This window comes from Vanessa cardui, chromosome 13 (genome assembly GCF_905220365.1).
Source record: "Vanessa cardui chromosome 13, ilVanCard2.1, whole genome shotgun sequence".
NCBI lineage: Eukaryota > Metazoa > Arthropoda > Insecta > Lepidoptera > Nymphalidae > Vanessa > Vanessa cardui.
The window spans coordinates 2,269,647-2,285,683 of record NC_061135.1 but is presented as its reverse complement, the minus strand read 5'-3'; the positions used below and the strand labels follow the sequence as shown (position 1 = coordinate 2,285,683).

Below are 16,037 nucleotides of genomic sequence, written 5' to 3'. Positions count from 1 at the left end.
AAATGTTGTATATTTAGCTTTTCTCTTACGGTCGGAACAGAGCACAGTATACGGAAATATTTTCAATAACTTGCTGCACTTTGTCTCCTCTTTGCTGTGTCAGTATATTTCATATTTAAATATAAAATTTCCATATCGCTCGGCGTTCTGATACTTTAAGATAAAGATACTTTAAAATGAAAATATAAGGGATTTTGTGTTTACGTGTAACGATGGACTGTGTGATGAACGATAATTTGTTTTAATATAAAATATATAATAACATATATAAAACCACATAATTTTCCCGCCGACATATTATTTGAAAAAAACGCATGTCAAGATATATTTATTTAAATGATTGAAAACTGTCTGATAATGGTCTAAAATAATAATAATTAATGAATTCTGAAATGTTATAATAGCCTGAAATATTTTAGCCTTCGTAAAAAGGTGGATATGTGTATATTGAGTGAATAGTCTAAACCCCCCATTTTTGTTATAAAATGCCGAGCGCCTGCCGGTATCGACAGGCTTGGTAGGCTCGTCGAATCAAACCTTCTCAGTTTTAAACAAATCAGAGAAGATTATTTCCTGCGTTTAATTTCATACCTCCTAGGAGATCTAAACCCTGAGACTCGTGACGTCAGCAATCCTGACGTCAAGGACAAGCCATTGCGTCATATAATAATCATAGTATGCTACATAATACTAATAACACCAAAATACATAATACTTGATACTATAAAATTGATGTTATGACTTTGTGCGAAGTAATCTGGGTAGGTATCGACTAGCAATACTTTGTATTATTATGTTTCTGGTTGAAGGATGAGTGTACCAGTATAACAGGCACAAGGAACACAATATTCCTAGTTCCCAAGAATGTTGGTGCGTTGATGTCACGTGTTTAATATTCCTTGAAATGCCAATGACTATGGGTGGTTGCGACCTCTTACCAAATGTATCCAATCTACCAATGTATTTGAAATAAAATATAAACAACGAGTAGTCGCCCCCGTTTTTGTGTGTTGGTTGCTTATTTGCTGGTTGGTATGTTTTAGGCCAAAAAATAGCCTATGTCCATTCTCGGAGATCAAATGCTTCATACCAAATTTCATCAAATGATATTCAGCGGCTTGGTCGTCAAAGAGCAAAAGACAGACAGACAGATTTATAATATTAAATATAGATTAATAAATACACACCTTGTATAACCATATCCATGTAGGTTAAGTCCTGCAACATTTCAGAGCTCATTTTCCCGCCGTGTTTCTTGTACACTTCCTTTATTTCATCTCTCATCGTCTCTTGGATCTCTTGATGAGCCGCCAGCTCCAGGAACATGAAGGCCAGGGTCGAGGATGTCGTTTCGAAGCCGCCAAGAAATATTATAAACGCATTTGCCGCTATAACCATGTCCGCTGTAATCATTATTCAATCGTTGAACATTCGGCTTTAAATAACTGACAAAATCCTAAACCAATCGTGTACTTAATTATGCAATATTTAAAACAGTTTAATGTGTGAGTTACTTGGTGGCAGGACTTTGTGCAACCCTGTCTGGGTAGGTACCACCCACTCATCAAATATTCTGCCGCCAAGCAGAATACTAAGTATTGTTGTGATTAGGTGTGAAGGATGATTGAGTCAGTATAAACTAGAAGCACAAGGGACATCTTAGTTCCCAAGGTTGGTGGCGCATTGGCGTAGTAACTAATGAGTAATATTATCTGACAGATTGATTCATTGCCAAATATGAATCTCATAGTCCCATTTGGAAGCTACCAGAAGAGTTTCCGTGCTATCAGAATTACGAGAGCAACTTCCTTACCAGTTACCTCTTAACTCCTTGATGTTATTTATTTTAATTATTATAATCTCAGATACATTTTTGTCCTGATTTGGACATAATTTTCAGGATCATAGGTTTGTAGCCCAAAACGTAATTTATTTGCTTTCTTTTAGTTACTCGATTTTAACTTCTTTTTCGACCGTGATGAGAACATATAATAGATAATGACATATTTTTTATCACTAATATATATTATTTAAAGATTTTTTTTGTCAAAATAAATTCAACAGTTTATATCGAATTAAGGCCCCACTGAGATTGAGGGATAAACTAATAAATACTGCTAACGTAGCAGTATTTATTAGTTTACTTTTTTTTTAAAGTAACTAAAATTCAGCCTACGCTATACTTTATTAAAACCTCATTGACACAAACAGTTACTTAATACAATATCAGAATCAATAAAATTAATTCCATTATAATCCGTTTCAATTATCTTCAATCGGGAACACGGAAAAATCTATAAGAACTAAATGAAAACTTTGAAATAAACACTTTCTTTTATCTAAATAGAACTGTCGGAATCGTTTCCGCTGTGGAAATTCTAGAGTATGGAGCCATTAAGCAAAGAATTGAATTGAATGAGTGTAGGATACCGAAGTAGTTATTAGTCCAGAGTTTATTGATTTGGATAGATAGATAGATAAGACTTAAATTTATTGGAAGTTCCTCGTTCTTTGGACTAGAATGGATACCAGGAAATAGGGTGAGATATTTGAACACGTTAATCAGACCATTAACCACACAAGCATGCTTAATGGAATACACATTTGCGTGCTTATAAAAGCACGTGAAGTAAATTTTGTGTTAGAAAATTAAAAAAAGAATAATTTTTGTTCCTTCAATAATTCTCTTTCTTACTTCAAAAACTCCTTAAATTTCATGTCCAAATTCAAAATCAAAATAAACTTTATTCAACTAGGCTTTTACAAGTACATTACAGTATGTGTGTACCGGCCCCCATGGGGAGATTTTTGCTTATTTGAGACCACTATGGAGGATGTTCTTAAAAAGATAAGCGAAAGTAATAAATATATAATTGTATGTGGCGACTTTAACGTAGACTTACATATTAAAAGCTACTTCGCTGAGTGTTCGATTAGTCACATTGTTTAGGTCATTTAATTTAACGCACCGAGTTAATGAACCAACACGAATAACCAACGATACTTCTCTACGTGTATTGACAATGTGTTTTGTGACTGTGAAATATATGAATTTTCAATTATAAATAATTTAACTTCTGATCACTGTGGTCAGAAGTTTTTTTTAGAACACAAAGAAATTATTCATTCAAAAAAAATTATGTACAGGCCAATAACGGCTCATAAAGTAAACTGTTTTAAAGATATTGTGGCGTGTAAATTAGCTTATTTAGATCTAATGACACAAGATCCAAATGAACTTTATAATTCATTTTTTGAATTAATATTAATAGAATTTAATAAAATATTCAAAATGAAATCATTTTAATAATACAAAATTGAAGTTTAGTGACTGGGCTACTATTGGTATATATAAAAGTAGAAATATATTATACGACCTATATGGTATAAAGCAGTGGAATCAAAACGAAGCCTTTCTAGGATATATGGGATAATAAAATAACATCTCATTTAAAATCATCTACATTAGACGCAGCTAAATTATTAAATAAACATGTTTCTAAATGCGTTATTGATTTTTCTTTTGAAACGGTTTCTGCAATAGATGTTATAAAAGTATTTAAAACACTTAATATTAAAAAAACTAACGACGTATGGGGCATTTCGGTAAAATTCAAAAATACCATCATACACGATATTGCTCCGTATATAGCAGTAAATTTTAACAAGAGTTCGGACACGGGTTCATTTCCTGACTTGTTAAAATGTAGTAAAATCTTACCACTTTTTAAGAATGGAAATAGGAGCGATCCCAGTAATTACAGGCCTATTTCAATACTCCCATCTTTAAGTAAAATTTTCGAAAAAAATATTTTAAATAAACTTCTTATCCATTTTGGTACAAATAAAATTTTTCATAGTGAGCAATTTGGTTTTACAAGAGGTCGATCAACAACTGATGCGGGAATTGCGCTTCTTAAGCATATTTACGATGCTTGGGAGAAATCACAGAATGCTATTGGAGTATTCTGTGATTTATCTAAAGCATTTGATTGTGTAGAACACGAGACGCTTCTTTATAAGCTCAAATATTACGGCGTTGAAGGTAGGGCTCTTGATCTCATTGCTTCATACTTAAGTTAAAGAATCCAGCAAGTTTTCATTAATGGAATAAAGTCTACTGGATCTACGCTAAAAATGGGTGTTCCACAAGGTTCAATTTTGGGTCCCTTTCTATTCCTAGTATATATAAATGACCTTCCTTTCTTTGTTAAAGTTATTTGTGATATAGTATTGTTTGCTGACGATACTTCACTGATTTTTAAGGTTGACAGGAAAAAAACTGACTATGACGATGTGTACGGTGCCTTATCACAGATACAAGATTGGTTTAATGTAAATAATTTGGTTTTGAATACTCAAAAAAAAAAAATGTGTAGTTTTTACCCTACCCAATGTTAGAAAGCAAAATTATAATATATCTTTAAGCGGTGGCCCGCTTGATGTAGCCGATACTACCGTGTTCTTGGGAATAGAATTGGATTCCAGACTTCGGTGGAGTCCCCATTTGTCGTCCCTAACAGGGAGACTCAGCTCCGCAGCATACGCGGTTAGAAAAGTTAGACAACTAACTGATATTGATACCGCTCGTTTAGTTTATTTTGGTTATTTTCACAGTATTATGTCATATGGCATATTACTTTGGGGTAACGCTGCAGACATTGAATCTGTCTTTATTTTACAAAAGAGAGCAATTCGGTTTATTTATAATCTTGGAGCTAGAGACTCTCTTCGGGATGTTTTTAACAGAGTAGGAATACTCACTGTTGCGTCGCAATATATTTACAACAATATCATGTATATTCACAGTAACATTGATAACTTTGATAAAATCAGTGATAATCATTGTATATGCACTAGAAGTAAGGATAAGCTTATAACGCCAAGTTTCCGACTCCGCAAAGTCAATAAATCTTTCTTGGGGCAATGTATCCATTTCTATAATAAAATTCCACAGACATTTTTAACTTTGCCGTCTCGTAAATTCAAATCGTTTATAAAAAATACATTGGTGAAAAAGGCGTATTATTCGATACAAGATTTTGTACATGATAAAAAAGCGTGGAATTAATACCTGTTGACTTCCAGGCAGGATATATTAATTTAATAATTGTATTAACTTAAAAATTAACTAACATGACTGTATTTTTTTAAATGTTGAAAAAGAGTAACTTTCCGAACCGGTGGTAGCTTCACTTAATTGTTAAATGACGATTCAAAAGTGCTTGTAAAAGCCCACTTGAATAAAGTATACTTTGATTTTGATTTTGATTTTTGACAAGCACGTTTGAATCGTCATTTAACAATTGATTGAAGTTACGACCCATTCCGAAAGTAGATTCTACCGAGAAGAACCGACAAAAAACTCAGTAACTCTTTTTTAGGTAAGATGTTTGTTTTGTTTATCCCATCTTAATACTTCTAACTAGTTTTATATGAATCAATTCATTTATATTCAAAGATATATAGAATTAAAACAATTTAAAACCTAAGAGAAAGAGCTTAGTTTGCCTAGCCCTTGTGACATAAAAATCATCTATGGTTTAATTTCTGCCTCGCACAACCACTTTGTGGAACCAGCTTTCGTTGGCGGTTTTTCCGAACCGATAGGACATGGGAACCTTCAAGAAAAGAGCGCACTCCTTTCTTAAAGGCCGGCAACGCACCTGCAAGCCCCCTGGCGTTGCAGATGTCCATGGGCGGTGGTAGTCACTTTCCATCAGATGAGCCTACTGCTCGTTTGCCACATATCATAAAAAAAATCTTGCGTATGTTTATTTTCCTTCAATGTAACGATTGGTACATATTCAATATACATTTAAATTTAGAATTGAAACTGTAACAATTATATCAGTCGATAAGCTACAGCCGTTACTTGTATATACGTGCGTTACTCAGATAATAGACAATTATAATTCATATTAACAAATCAATTAATTCAAATGTATAACTCGACAGATAAATAAACATGGCGCCTATCAGACTTGAATACTAGTGACGTCAGTTTATTGACTATCAAATTGAATACTTGTAATTGAATTAATTCATGTTAATAATACAAATGTCTATAGGTTTCTTGGGTGCTTATTACGTTCGAATACATATGAACGACATAACCCATTTCAAAGACAAGCCACTAATGGAATTATTTATTTTTTAATGACATAGGTATAGTACGACAACTTAGCATCGGCAAAATTCGTATAACCGATCACATCCGAATTGATTACGCTATGCCAAATTATCAATATTTATTTCTTATATGAATATGCTCTTTACACAAACGTAATAGCTTGTAATATCATATGACCTAATATATTTGTCAATTTGACACGTCGATTTACATGCATTTGCTTTCTCGGGTTGAAATGACGCGGGCGTCTACATCTACATCCCTAGATGTATAGCGTCGAATGGCGCGATAGGGAGCTATTTCTATTGGTCGTGTAAATCGGCAGTAATCGGTTTTAATTTCATTTCATTGCATTCTTCGATGCTACATCTAATTTATGTCGTACTATAGTTGGACGAGCATATAGACCACCTGATGTTAAGTAGACACCTTAGATAATGGAGTTTTAAGAAATATAAAAAAATATATATAATAAAACCTTGATAAATAAAATGTTATTTCTCTTGTGCCTGCTCATTCACCCTTAAAGTCGGAACACAACAATATTAAGTACTGCTGTTTGCTTATAAAACATCTGATGATTGGGAGATTACATACCCAGGCGAGCTTGCACAAGCCCTATCAACAAGTAAAGTGATATTTTTTTTTATTTAGTGGTAGGACTTTGTGCAAAATATTCTGTACACTTGTTATACATTGCTATTGCAAAACCGCATTACCTAACATTGACAAATTGGAAGGATGATTAAGTCAAAAATTAGTGACCCATTGGCGCTGTAAAATATTGTTTACTTTTCATACAGTACCAATATTTTTAGAAGGTGACCATTAACTATCAAGTGACCTTTTTACCAGCCTGTCGACCGATTTTAAATTCTATTCATAACAAGGAATTGGAAAGCACAATTGTCCTATACACGTATTATGAGCGAACACGAATTTAATCAAAACGGTGCGTAGTTTTAATCCTACATAATTTGATTTCACCGAACCCCATACGTCTAATATAACTGGATCTCTCTAAATTATCCTTTCTAAGACGTATAAATCTAACTTAACTAATCTTAATCTTCAACGCCCCAATGTATTACATATCTACAATGTCGAAGTAACTTTCATTACGTATCGCGTTGGTCGAGTAACTTACTTAAAGGATTCCAAATGTCGGGGACCCAAATTTCAATTCGTGCTTTGAAAAGGTCGTAAGTAAAACCATCTCGGTTTAGACAACTGCCAGGAACATACCAGATATAATGTGTCAAAATTGAATTGTGTTTTGTTTTTGTTGACAAACAGATCACTGTACCTTTAACGGTGAGTATATTTAAAGCGTATATAAAAATACATATCAATAAATAAAACATATTTTTCTATAAACTTTTGAATAGATGATAAAAATTTTGAAGAAATCGTTTACACGCATTGCATAGGATATTCAAATTTTAACGTATGATTAAAATATTTATGTGATTGTAGTAAGAAAGCAAGTTTAGTTACTTATCGGTCCTTTTCTAAAGAATTTCCGAAATAGTCATAGCTTTAAATATATCTCATATAATGACTGTCCTCAAAAGTGATTGTAAAAGCCTATTTAACAAAGGTATAGCTTAATGGCTATTCGACAAGGCACTTAAAATTAAAGTCAATATATATTTTATTTGAGATAGCCACAGGTCCCATCATGGTCCTGGGTTCTAGCGCCAAAACATCAAAAGTAATTAGATTTTCTATCGAAAAATTCTCAGTAACAGCATTGATTTGGAAAAAGTGAGAAGTATATCCCATGCCTCAGAAAGGACGTAAAATTGTTGATCCTGTTCCTGAACTCATTCAGGTCGTGTAGGATTTGCCATCCCATATGATTATGATTATGAGGTCTATTCCCTAACTATAATTATTCTACGCACATGTGTTTGCGCACATACAACAACAACAACAGCCTGTAAACTCCCACTGCTGGGCTAAAGGCCTCCTCTCCCTTTGTGGAGAAGGTTTTGGAACATATTCCACCGCGCTGTTCCAATGCGGGTTGGTTGAGCCAATGGTTATCAGGTAATATTACCCACTTGTTATGTAACTGTGAATATAATGTTTGCGCACATACTCGTGATCTGCATTGACATTTGCCGCCCTGACCGACATTGGTTAGGACATCAGCATCTTATATCTATCATATGAATTTAAAAAGTAATGTGTTATCTAAATTTGTACTCACTGATCTTAACTTCGTTTTCCTTCTCCTCAGCTGGATCAGTTTTGTCTTCATTCCTCAAAGCCATCATCATGTCAATGAAGTCGCCACGTTTTTCTTGAACTCCTGAAATATGGATCAAATTTAAAGTTTATTTTTTTTCTGTAGCCAGACAAATATTCAAATGAACTACTATGTATAATCACTATAGATGTTAATGGCTTTTTGGTATGTCCTGCCTATTGGACTAGCGCTAAACGTGTAAGATAACTCGCTTTCAGATTAGATTTAAAAATGGAAAATTCTATTTTATTGTTATATTTAAAAAAAAAAAAACAGATTATAAAAGTCAGATGGATCAAACGGAACATCACAATAGTAAAGCAAAGCAGACTAAAAAGTGAAGAAAATTAACAATTACCATAATTAATATACATATAAGATTTTAAATTAACATGGCTATTTTTATTACAAAAGGTATTAATTTCGGAACATTTACCATGTTTTTTTTATTTTTGTTCGGTGGAGCTCGATATTTCGACAATATCTACGAATGTCTTGTTCACGAGACTCCCGAAATTAATACCTTTAATATACATGCTCCAAGAAGACAACACTTCATTATCAACCAAGAAAAGAACTGTTATTTTATTTTTTTTTCAAAATTATTAGATTTGGGTTTTCTTAACATATGCAAAATATATTTATTATAAAACTATAATATAGGTAATTAAGAATCTGCTAAAAAGTAAAAAATACATACATCATTACAACTAAAGACTTTCAACGATATCAATTCAAGAACTGAGACGAATTAGTGGATTATAAGTCGTGCTGTTGGATCCTAATTGAAGTTTAAGAGTTTAAGAGAACTTAATTTGTATTCACAAGTCACTTTCCTTCGGAGTCAAACTTCGTAAAATCCACCGGCAATAATTGGAGTCGTAAGTCCTCGGCAAATATTCGAAGCATTTGAGGTTTTATGGGTTGGAAATAATCAATATATACGTTTTTTTATTTCTTTTTAAGCAACTACAATTATCATCAATCTTTTGATTCTCATATTTTTTTAGTTGTTGTAGAACAGCATTGTGGAACAAGTTCCAAAACTTCTTTACGAGAGGAGAGGACTCTTTTTCACAGCAATGAGACTTCCATTGACTTTAAAGTTAGTTTTTTTTATTACAGATATTTGTATTGCACTCATGCCCTTTGGCTTCGGCCCAAAATACATGAACAACTTTGTGACGCAAAAAAGAGAACGTAAACGAGTCTGAACTAAGTAAAGCCACAATATTAGCAGTAAAGTCAAAGTATGCCACAGCATTTTTAACGATTAGGCAAACGCTGCCACTTTAGTTTACGCCGTGTATCTTACAACACCAGTCTTAGTAACTCACTAATAGTAACGCTATTATAACATATTAAATAGTACCACTTATTAATTTAAGACTTACAAGCAACAAAAATATTCAAAATTCTAGAATTTATGTACCAAAGACATTAATAATAATAATAATAATAATTTATTTATTCTCTCCCACATTACATATATTACAGTTTAAACGTATCTTAATAATAAGTACAATAATGTGTGGGAGACAGGAGCCCAAACTAGGTTGCCCTGTAATGTATAAAATTACATGTAATATGAAAAAGACCAAACATGATATAGACATTGTAAATTATGAAATAAAGACAAATAAAATGAAAAGTAATTTATGTTCGTGACTTTGTTGTATGTGTGCGCGCATCTGCGAATTTCCGTGTATGTGTGTGTGTGTGTGCGTGCGTGTGTGTGTGTGTGTGTGTGCGTGCGTGTGTGTGCGTGTGTGTGTGTGTGTGTGTGCGTGTGTGTGTGTGTGTGTGTGAGTTAGTCGGATCGTGGTTATGTATAGCCATTACATTATTATTTTTTCTGTCTCGTCATAGTCAAGTGTTAATAGCCAATCAGTTAGTTTTTTCTTACATGAGAATTTAATTAAATTTGAGATTGTAAGTATTCTATTTATCTAATTATACAGCCTTCCTACTTTAAAATTATAAAATTTTTGGGCAAAAAAAGTTTGAACTCTTTGAGTTTCACAGACCTCATAAGATCTTCTTGAGTCAACTGTATCTATTTGTGATGTATTTATCATTGAGTGTTTTTTTAAAATCATATTTTGTATGTAAAGTTTTCTGACAGATAGAACATTTGCCTCCTTATATACATTTACAGTTGGGAATAAGCGAGGCTTAGAGAGAGCTACTTTAAGCAACATTCTTTGAGCTCTTTCCACTTCAATTATGAGCGTTTTATTCGAGCTGCCCCAAACTGATATGCAATATGCTATTAAAGATTGGCATAATGATATATAAACAGTCTTGACGAGTCTCCAGTCAGCGATATTTCTTAAATTTTTAAAGATATAAGTGAGTTTTCTAATTTTTTGACTTATTTGCATTAAATGCCCTTTAAAGGTGAGGTTCTGATCGATTGTAACACCTAAGTATTTAGTTTGATCGGTTCTGTTAATCATGGGACAGTTACATGTAATGTGATTTTTTTGATTGCAGGAATGAGCTATTAATTCATGTAGAATTTTATTACGGTAGGTGTTGCGTATAAAAAAGGTTATGTATTGAGTTTTTTGTGGATTAAGCGTGAGAGTGTTTAAAGCCATCCAGTGATTAACCGTATTAAAACCCTCTTGTGCTAATAAAAATACCTCATTCCATGTTTTACCATGAAATGTAAGAGTGGTGTCATCGGCGTATGATATTATTTTACACTTGCTTAGATTAAGGTTACAAAGCTCATTTATATAGCACAGAAATAGAGTTGGGCCTAAAATGCTGCCTTGGGGAATCCCATAGGTGATAGGACTCTCATTGCTAATCACATCACCTATTTTAACCTGCTGGGAGCGATCTTGCAAGTAATTTTCAAAAAGTTGTAGCTGTTTACCTCTTATACCTAAAGCTTCTAACTTCTGAACCATTTTATTAAAAGACACCGTATCGAAGGCCTTTTGAAGATCTATAAAAATTGTAAGGCATTTTTCTTTATTGTCTAATTTATCTACAATGTAATTTGTGAGGGAATGAACTGCATCTGATGTTGATTTTCCTTTCCTAAAGCCATATTGTGAATCAGATAGTAATTTTTTATCTTCCAAATATTTCAGAAGCCTACTATTTATAATTTTTTCAAGTAGTTTAGAGAGGGAAGGTAATATCGAAATAGGGCGATAGTTTGATACTATGTTTCTGTCTCCGGATTTGAAAATTGGTTTAACGATGGATTTTTTAAGAGAAATGGGGAATACGCCTTCGGATAAACATCTATTAAATATGTAGGTCAGTGGGGTCACAATAAATTCATTTGAACATTTGAGTACTTTAGAGGAGATGCCATCCCAGCCAGGACTACAGTCTGTTTTTAGGTTGATGATATATCTCCGTATTTCATCTTCAGTAGTATCTAAGAGAACAAATGAACTATTTTTGGTTGATGTACTATGGACGTTGGTTAATGCGGGTGGAAGGTTTAGGGTTATTTTTGTTGCCAGATCTGCACCTATATTCGCAAAGAAAGAATTTATTGAGTTTACTGATTCAAGGGGTGTTTTATTTATATTTAGTAGTTCAAATGGTGGGTTTGTCGTTTTGTTTAAGTGATTAATATTTTTTATTACATTCCAAATTTTTTTATTATTATTTCCAGCTGCTTTAATTTCGTTTCTTTCGTAGTCCCGTTTACATTTTTTTAAAATTTGATTACAGAAATTTCTATAACGTTTGTATGTTATTCTTAGAGTCTCATTATTTACTTCTTTCTTTAATTTGTAGTGCATTCTATCCCTCGTTCTTATACATTTCGTGGAACGTGGAAGTTTTTTTGTGAGAGTATTTTTCAAAATAATAGTTTGTAAGAGATCTATAAATATCTTCATGCACTGATCTGGATTTTTATTAATATCATATATACCACTTAAATCTAAGTTTTTGCAATCATTTTTTAATGTTTCAATATTTAATTTATAAGAGTGTTTTATTTTATTATTAATATTATTCGTATTTTTCTTCAAACAAAATAAAATTGGTTCATGATCAGTAATAGCTGTTTTTAAAATAAATGTAAAAGAGGGTAGTTTTGATTTAACAATTGTGTGATCTAAGCAACTGTTCATTCGAGTAGGTTTGTAATATGCCGGGATTAAACCAAAAAATGACAAGATTTCAAGATAATTTGAAGTGTCCTGGGTTAATTCAGCAATATTAATATTAATGTCTCCCATTAATAATATATTTTTATAAGACGAAAGCTGCTTGAGCAAGTTGTGTAGGGATTGGATGAAGTTATCTAGCTGGTGGAAACTAGGGGGTCTGTATATAGCAATTATCACCGTATCTTCATTTATTCTTATCGTTAGGCAATTTGCCTCTAACATGATGGGCTCCTCAACTTTGAAAACAATATTATTGTTTAAAATTACAATGACACCATCATTTTGATTGTAATTAACTGAAGTACTAAAGCTCGTGTAACCCGGGATATTTGGAAGGTTTGTGACGTTAGAAAGCCAGCATTCAGATAATATAATAATGTCACAGTTGAGATTTAATCTCGATAGTAACACATTTAGGCTATTAAAATTTTTATATACGCTTCTGATGTTTTGTTGCAATATTTTAAGATAAGCATTAGGTTTCGAAATTAAGGTATTACAATATTCTGGTTCACAACATATTAAGTCTGTTAATTCAAAACTATCAATATTATTTATATTATGTAAATCTGCCATTGTGCTTTAAAAAATAATATTTTAAGATAATTTAGGGAATTTATGGTGTATCTTAAATTATACTCACAGTAAGCCCGTTTGCGTTGAGTACGAATATAACTGAACAAATTAATTATGAGCATAGACATAAAAGCTGTATATCTACTTACTATAGCATACATTTTTAATATCGATTGACCGTATTGTGTGAATGTGTTAAATAGGTAGAATGAGCATTGTGTTTGTGATATGTTTGTGTGAGTGTGAAATGTGTACATATTCATAAGATTAGTAATAATTAAAATAAAAAGATACAACATTAAGGACCGCGAGTCGCTTAAGTAGTTTGCAAGCGTTTGAGATCTAGTTCGTTTTTTAAACGAATTGAGGGTTCATTTTCCTTTTTGCGTAAAAATATACTACCTGGAGTGGCCCAGCAGAACTTGTAATTATTTTTCGCAGCGAAATCTCTAGCCATGAAATGCAGACATTGTATTCAAGATAGCTGTTTAAACAGACATTTTCGCTACCGACGAATTTACTATATAATTATTAAAAAACAGCTAGTAAACCAAAAATAAAAATATATCATAATACTCAAATGTAATTAAATTCTAACAAAGTTACATACATACATGTCAAACTAATAACCTCCTTTTTAGAAGTCGGTTAAAAAGGTTAGTATCGATCATTCCAAACGTCAAACTCAGCACCGACCTCAATCAGCAAGGTCTATTTGTATTGGTAATCTATATCTTTATTCGTTGATCGAATCGCTTGTAAAATTATTGACAAAGATTTATTTGAATCACATACAAAACACACAGTCTTAAAAAATCCTTTAGACGAGTTGAAGGCCGAAATAGATAGCTTTGAAATATGTTGTGATGGAATACAATTTTCTTGGATTACAATATTGGAATTATACTTTAGTAATATGTTGAAGTTGTTTATGATAGGAGGAGAGGAGGAAGGGTAGGCCACCTTATGGTGGTTGGTAATTCGTGCTGTAAAAAATATTAACCATTCCTCACATCGCTAATTCACCACCAATCTTGTAAAATAATAACAATAATAAATAATGAACCCAATATTGATCCCAATGTAAGTAGCTTAGCACTTGTGTTATGAAAAATCGGAAATGACAACGGTACCACAAACGTCAAGACCCAACATAATTTAGAAAACTAATTATCTTTTGTACATAGACTCGACCGGGAATCGAACCCGGAGGAATCGGAGAAATCGGACCTTGGAGTGGCGTAGGTACCCATGAAAAACCGGTGCACACACTACTCGTCCACGGAGATCATCTTAAAATGTTATGTCCCTTGTAACATTAAAAATTTCCATTTGGCGTAAGAATACTTATTAAGACTGGCTTGTACAAAACCGAGGTACCTACCATCTGAGATGATTCTATGAACATATGAAATTTAACTGAAAAAAACTGATTCAAATCTAACCAATCCCATTTCATGTGCGTAAATTGTATTCAAACACGTGGATTCTGTTATTTTCTGACTTAGATTTTCAAACATCTAACAGGAAGACTAACGCAATTATCCCTTTTGTATATATTATACGGGTGGTTGGACTTTGCGTAGATCCGCCTGAACGAGTTTAACCCACTCGGCCATTATTCTACTACGATTTTATTAAGTGATCCAGTGTAATTTCACGCTCAAGGGACATAACATCTAAGATCCCGTGGTTTGCGAATCAATGGGAGTGTAAGAAATGATTTACCATCATTACATATTATAAAACAAAGTCGCTTACCGCTGTCTATATATGCTTAGGTCTTTAAAATTACACACTGGATTCTGATGCGGCTTTTTTAAATAGATAGATTAGATAGAGTGATTAAAGAGGAAGGTTTTTGTGTATAGCACATGGGCAATATAGTAAAGAAAGAAGAAAAATTCTGTAATGGCGCTATGGGCGCTAGTAATACTAGTATGGGTGACGATTGCAAATTTGATTGTTAGTTGTCCTATAAGTAACTGATCAAATATTGTCCCAGCGCAAATAATGTACACGTTCATTGAACAAAAACTTTGCCACTTGTATTGTAATATAGATTGGAAACTAAATAAAAAGTAAATTGGTTCACCGTCAACTGCTCCAACTTAATGGCATAACTCAATATACTTTGCAATCGAGAGACCGCCTTGTTTCATTTATTCATTATGTTTCTGTTTTTATTTCAAAACATTTATTTACGTTATAATAATTTACGCTGAGAAAATACACATCATAATCATGATCGCAATGAGGCGGGAAGCATGCTATAAACAATTCTTTGTGGAATCGCAATTCCGATTCTCTAGACGAGAAACGAACCAGAAAAACAAGCACTGGTTGAGTAAATAAGATGACAAGATATCTAGATCTAAAAGATTTTATCAAAAAATAATTTTTATGACGATTTTTTTTGTACTTATTCAAATAGGTTGGCTAATGAATGGATATACAGGTAGATGACGACCAAGGAAACGATGGATGGATTGTGTGAAAGACGATATGGTTAGAAAGAGTTTTAGTTGTGAGATGACGTCTGACAGAGAAGTATAGAAGGAGAAGACATGCTGCGCCGACCCCAAATAAAATTGAGATAAGGGCAGGAGGATGATGATGATGAAGTTAAAAAATGGACCGTGTAATATCTATCATCTATGTAAAAATTCCCTTTACCGCTAAAACGCCACCAATTTTGGCAAATAAGTTGAAAAGCCGCATTGTTCAGTAATTATAAAATTTAAAAATGATTAATGGAAGTTATAAATATAACTTTCACGCCCAATTTACTCAACAATACTTCGAACATAGCACCATTAAAATTTTTGAGGATAACTCGAAAATAATTGACAAAGTTTTAATGATGGCGGAAAAATTTGCGCTATTTAGTTCGAAAAAAAACTAAAAACAAGTCGAAATAACT

General features: G+C 32.7%; 1 protein-coding gene across 1 annotated transcript in view; it reads right to left on the bottom strand.

Moving 5' to 3' along the window:
- The window catches only part of LOC124534803 (cytochrome P450 6B5-like), a 33,644-nt gene that overhangs the window by 9,023 nt on the left and 8,584 nt on the right, over nucleotides 1-16,037 (bottom strand). The window contains exons 5-6 of the mRNA XM_047110822.1: nucleotides 8,349-8,450; nucleotides 1,188-1,403 (exon numbers count right to left, since the gene is read on the bottom strand). Of these exons, the coding sequence (XP_046966778.1) occupies nucleotides 1,188-1,403; nucleotides 8,349-8,450 (318 nt within the window). The remainder of the gene's footprint in view (nucleotides 1-1,187; nucleotides 1,404-8,348; nucleotides 8,451-16,037) is intronic.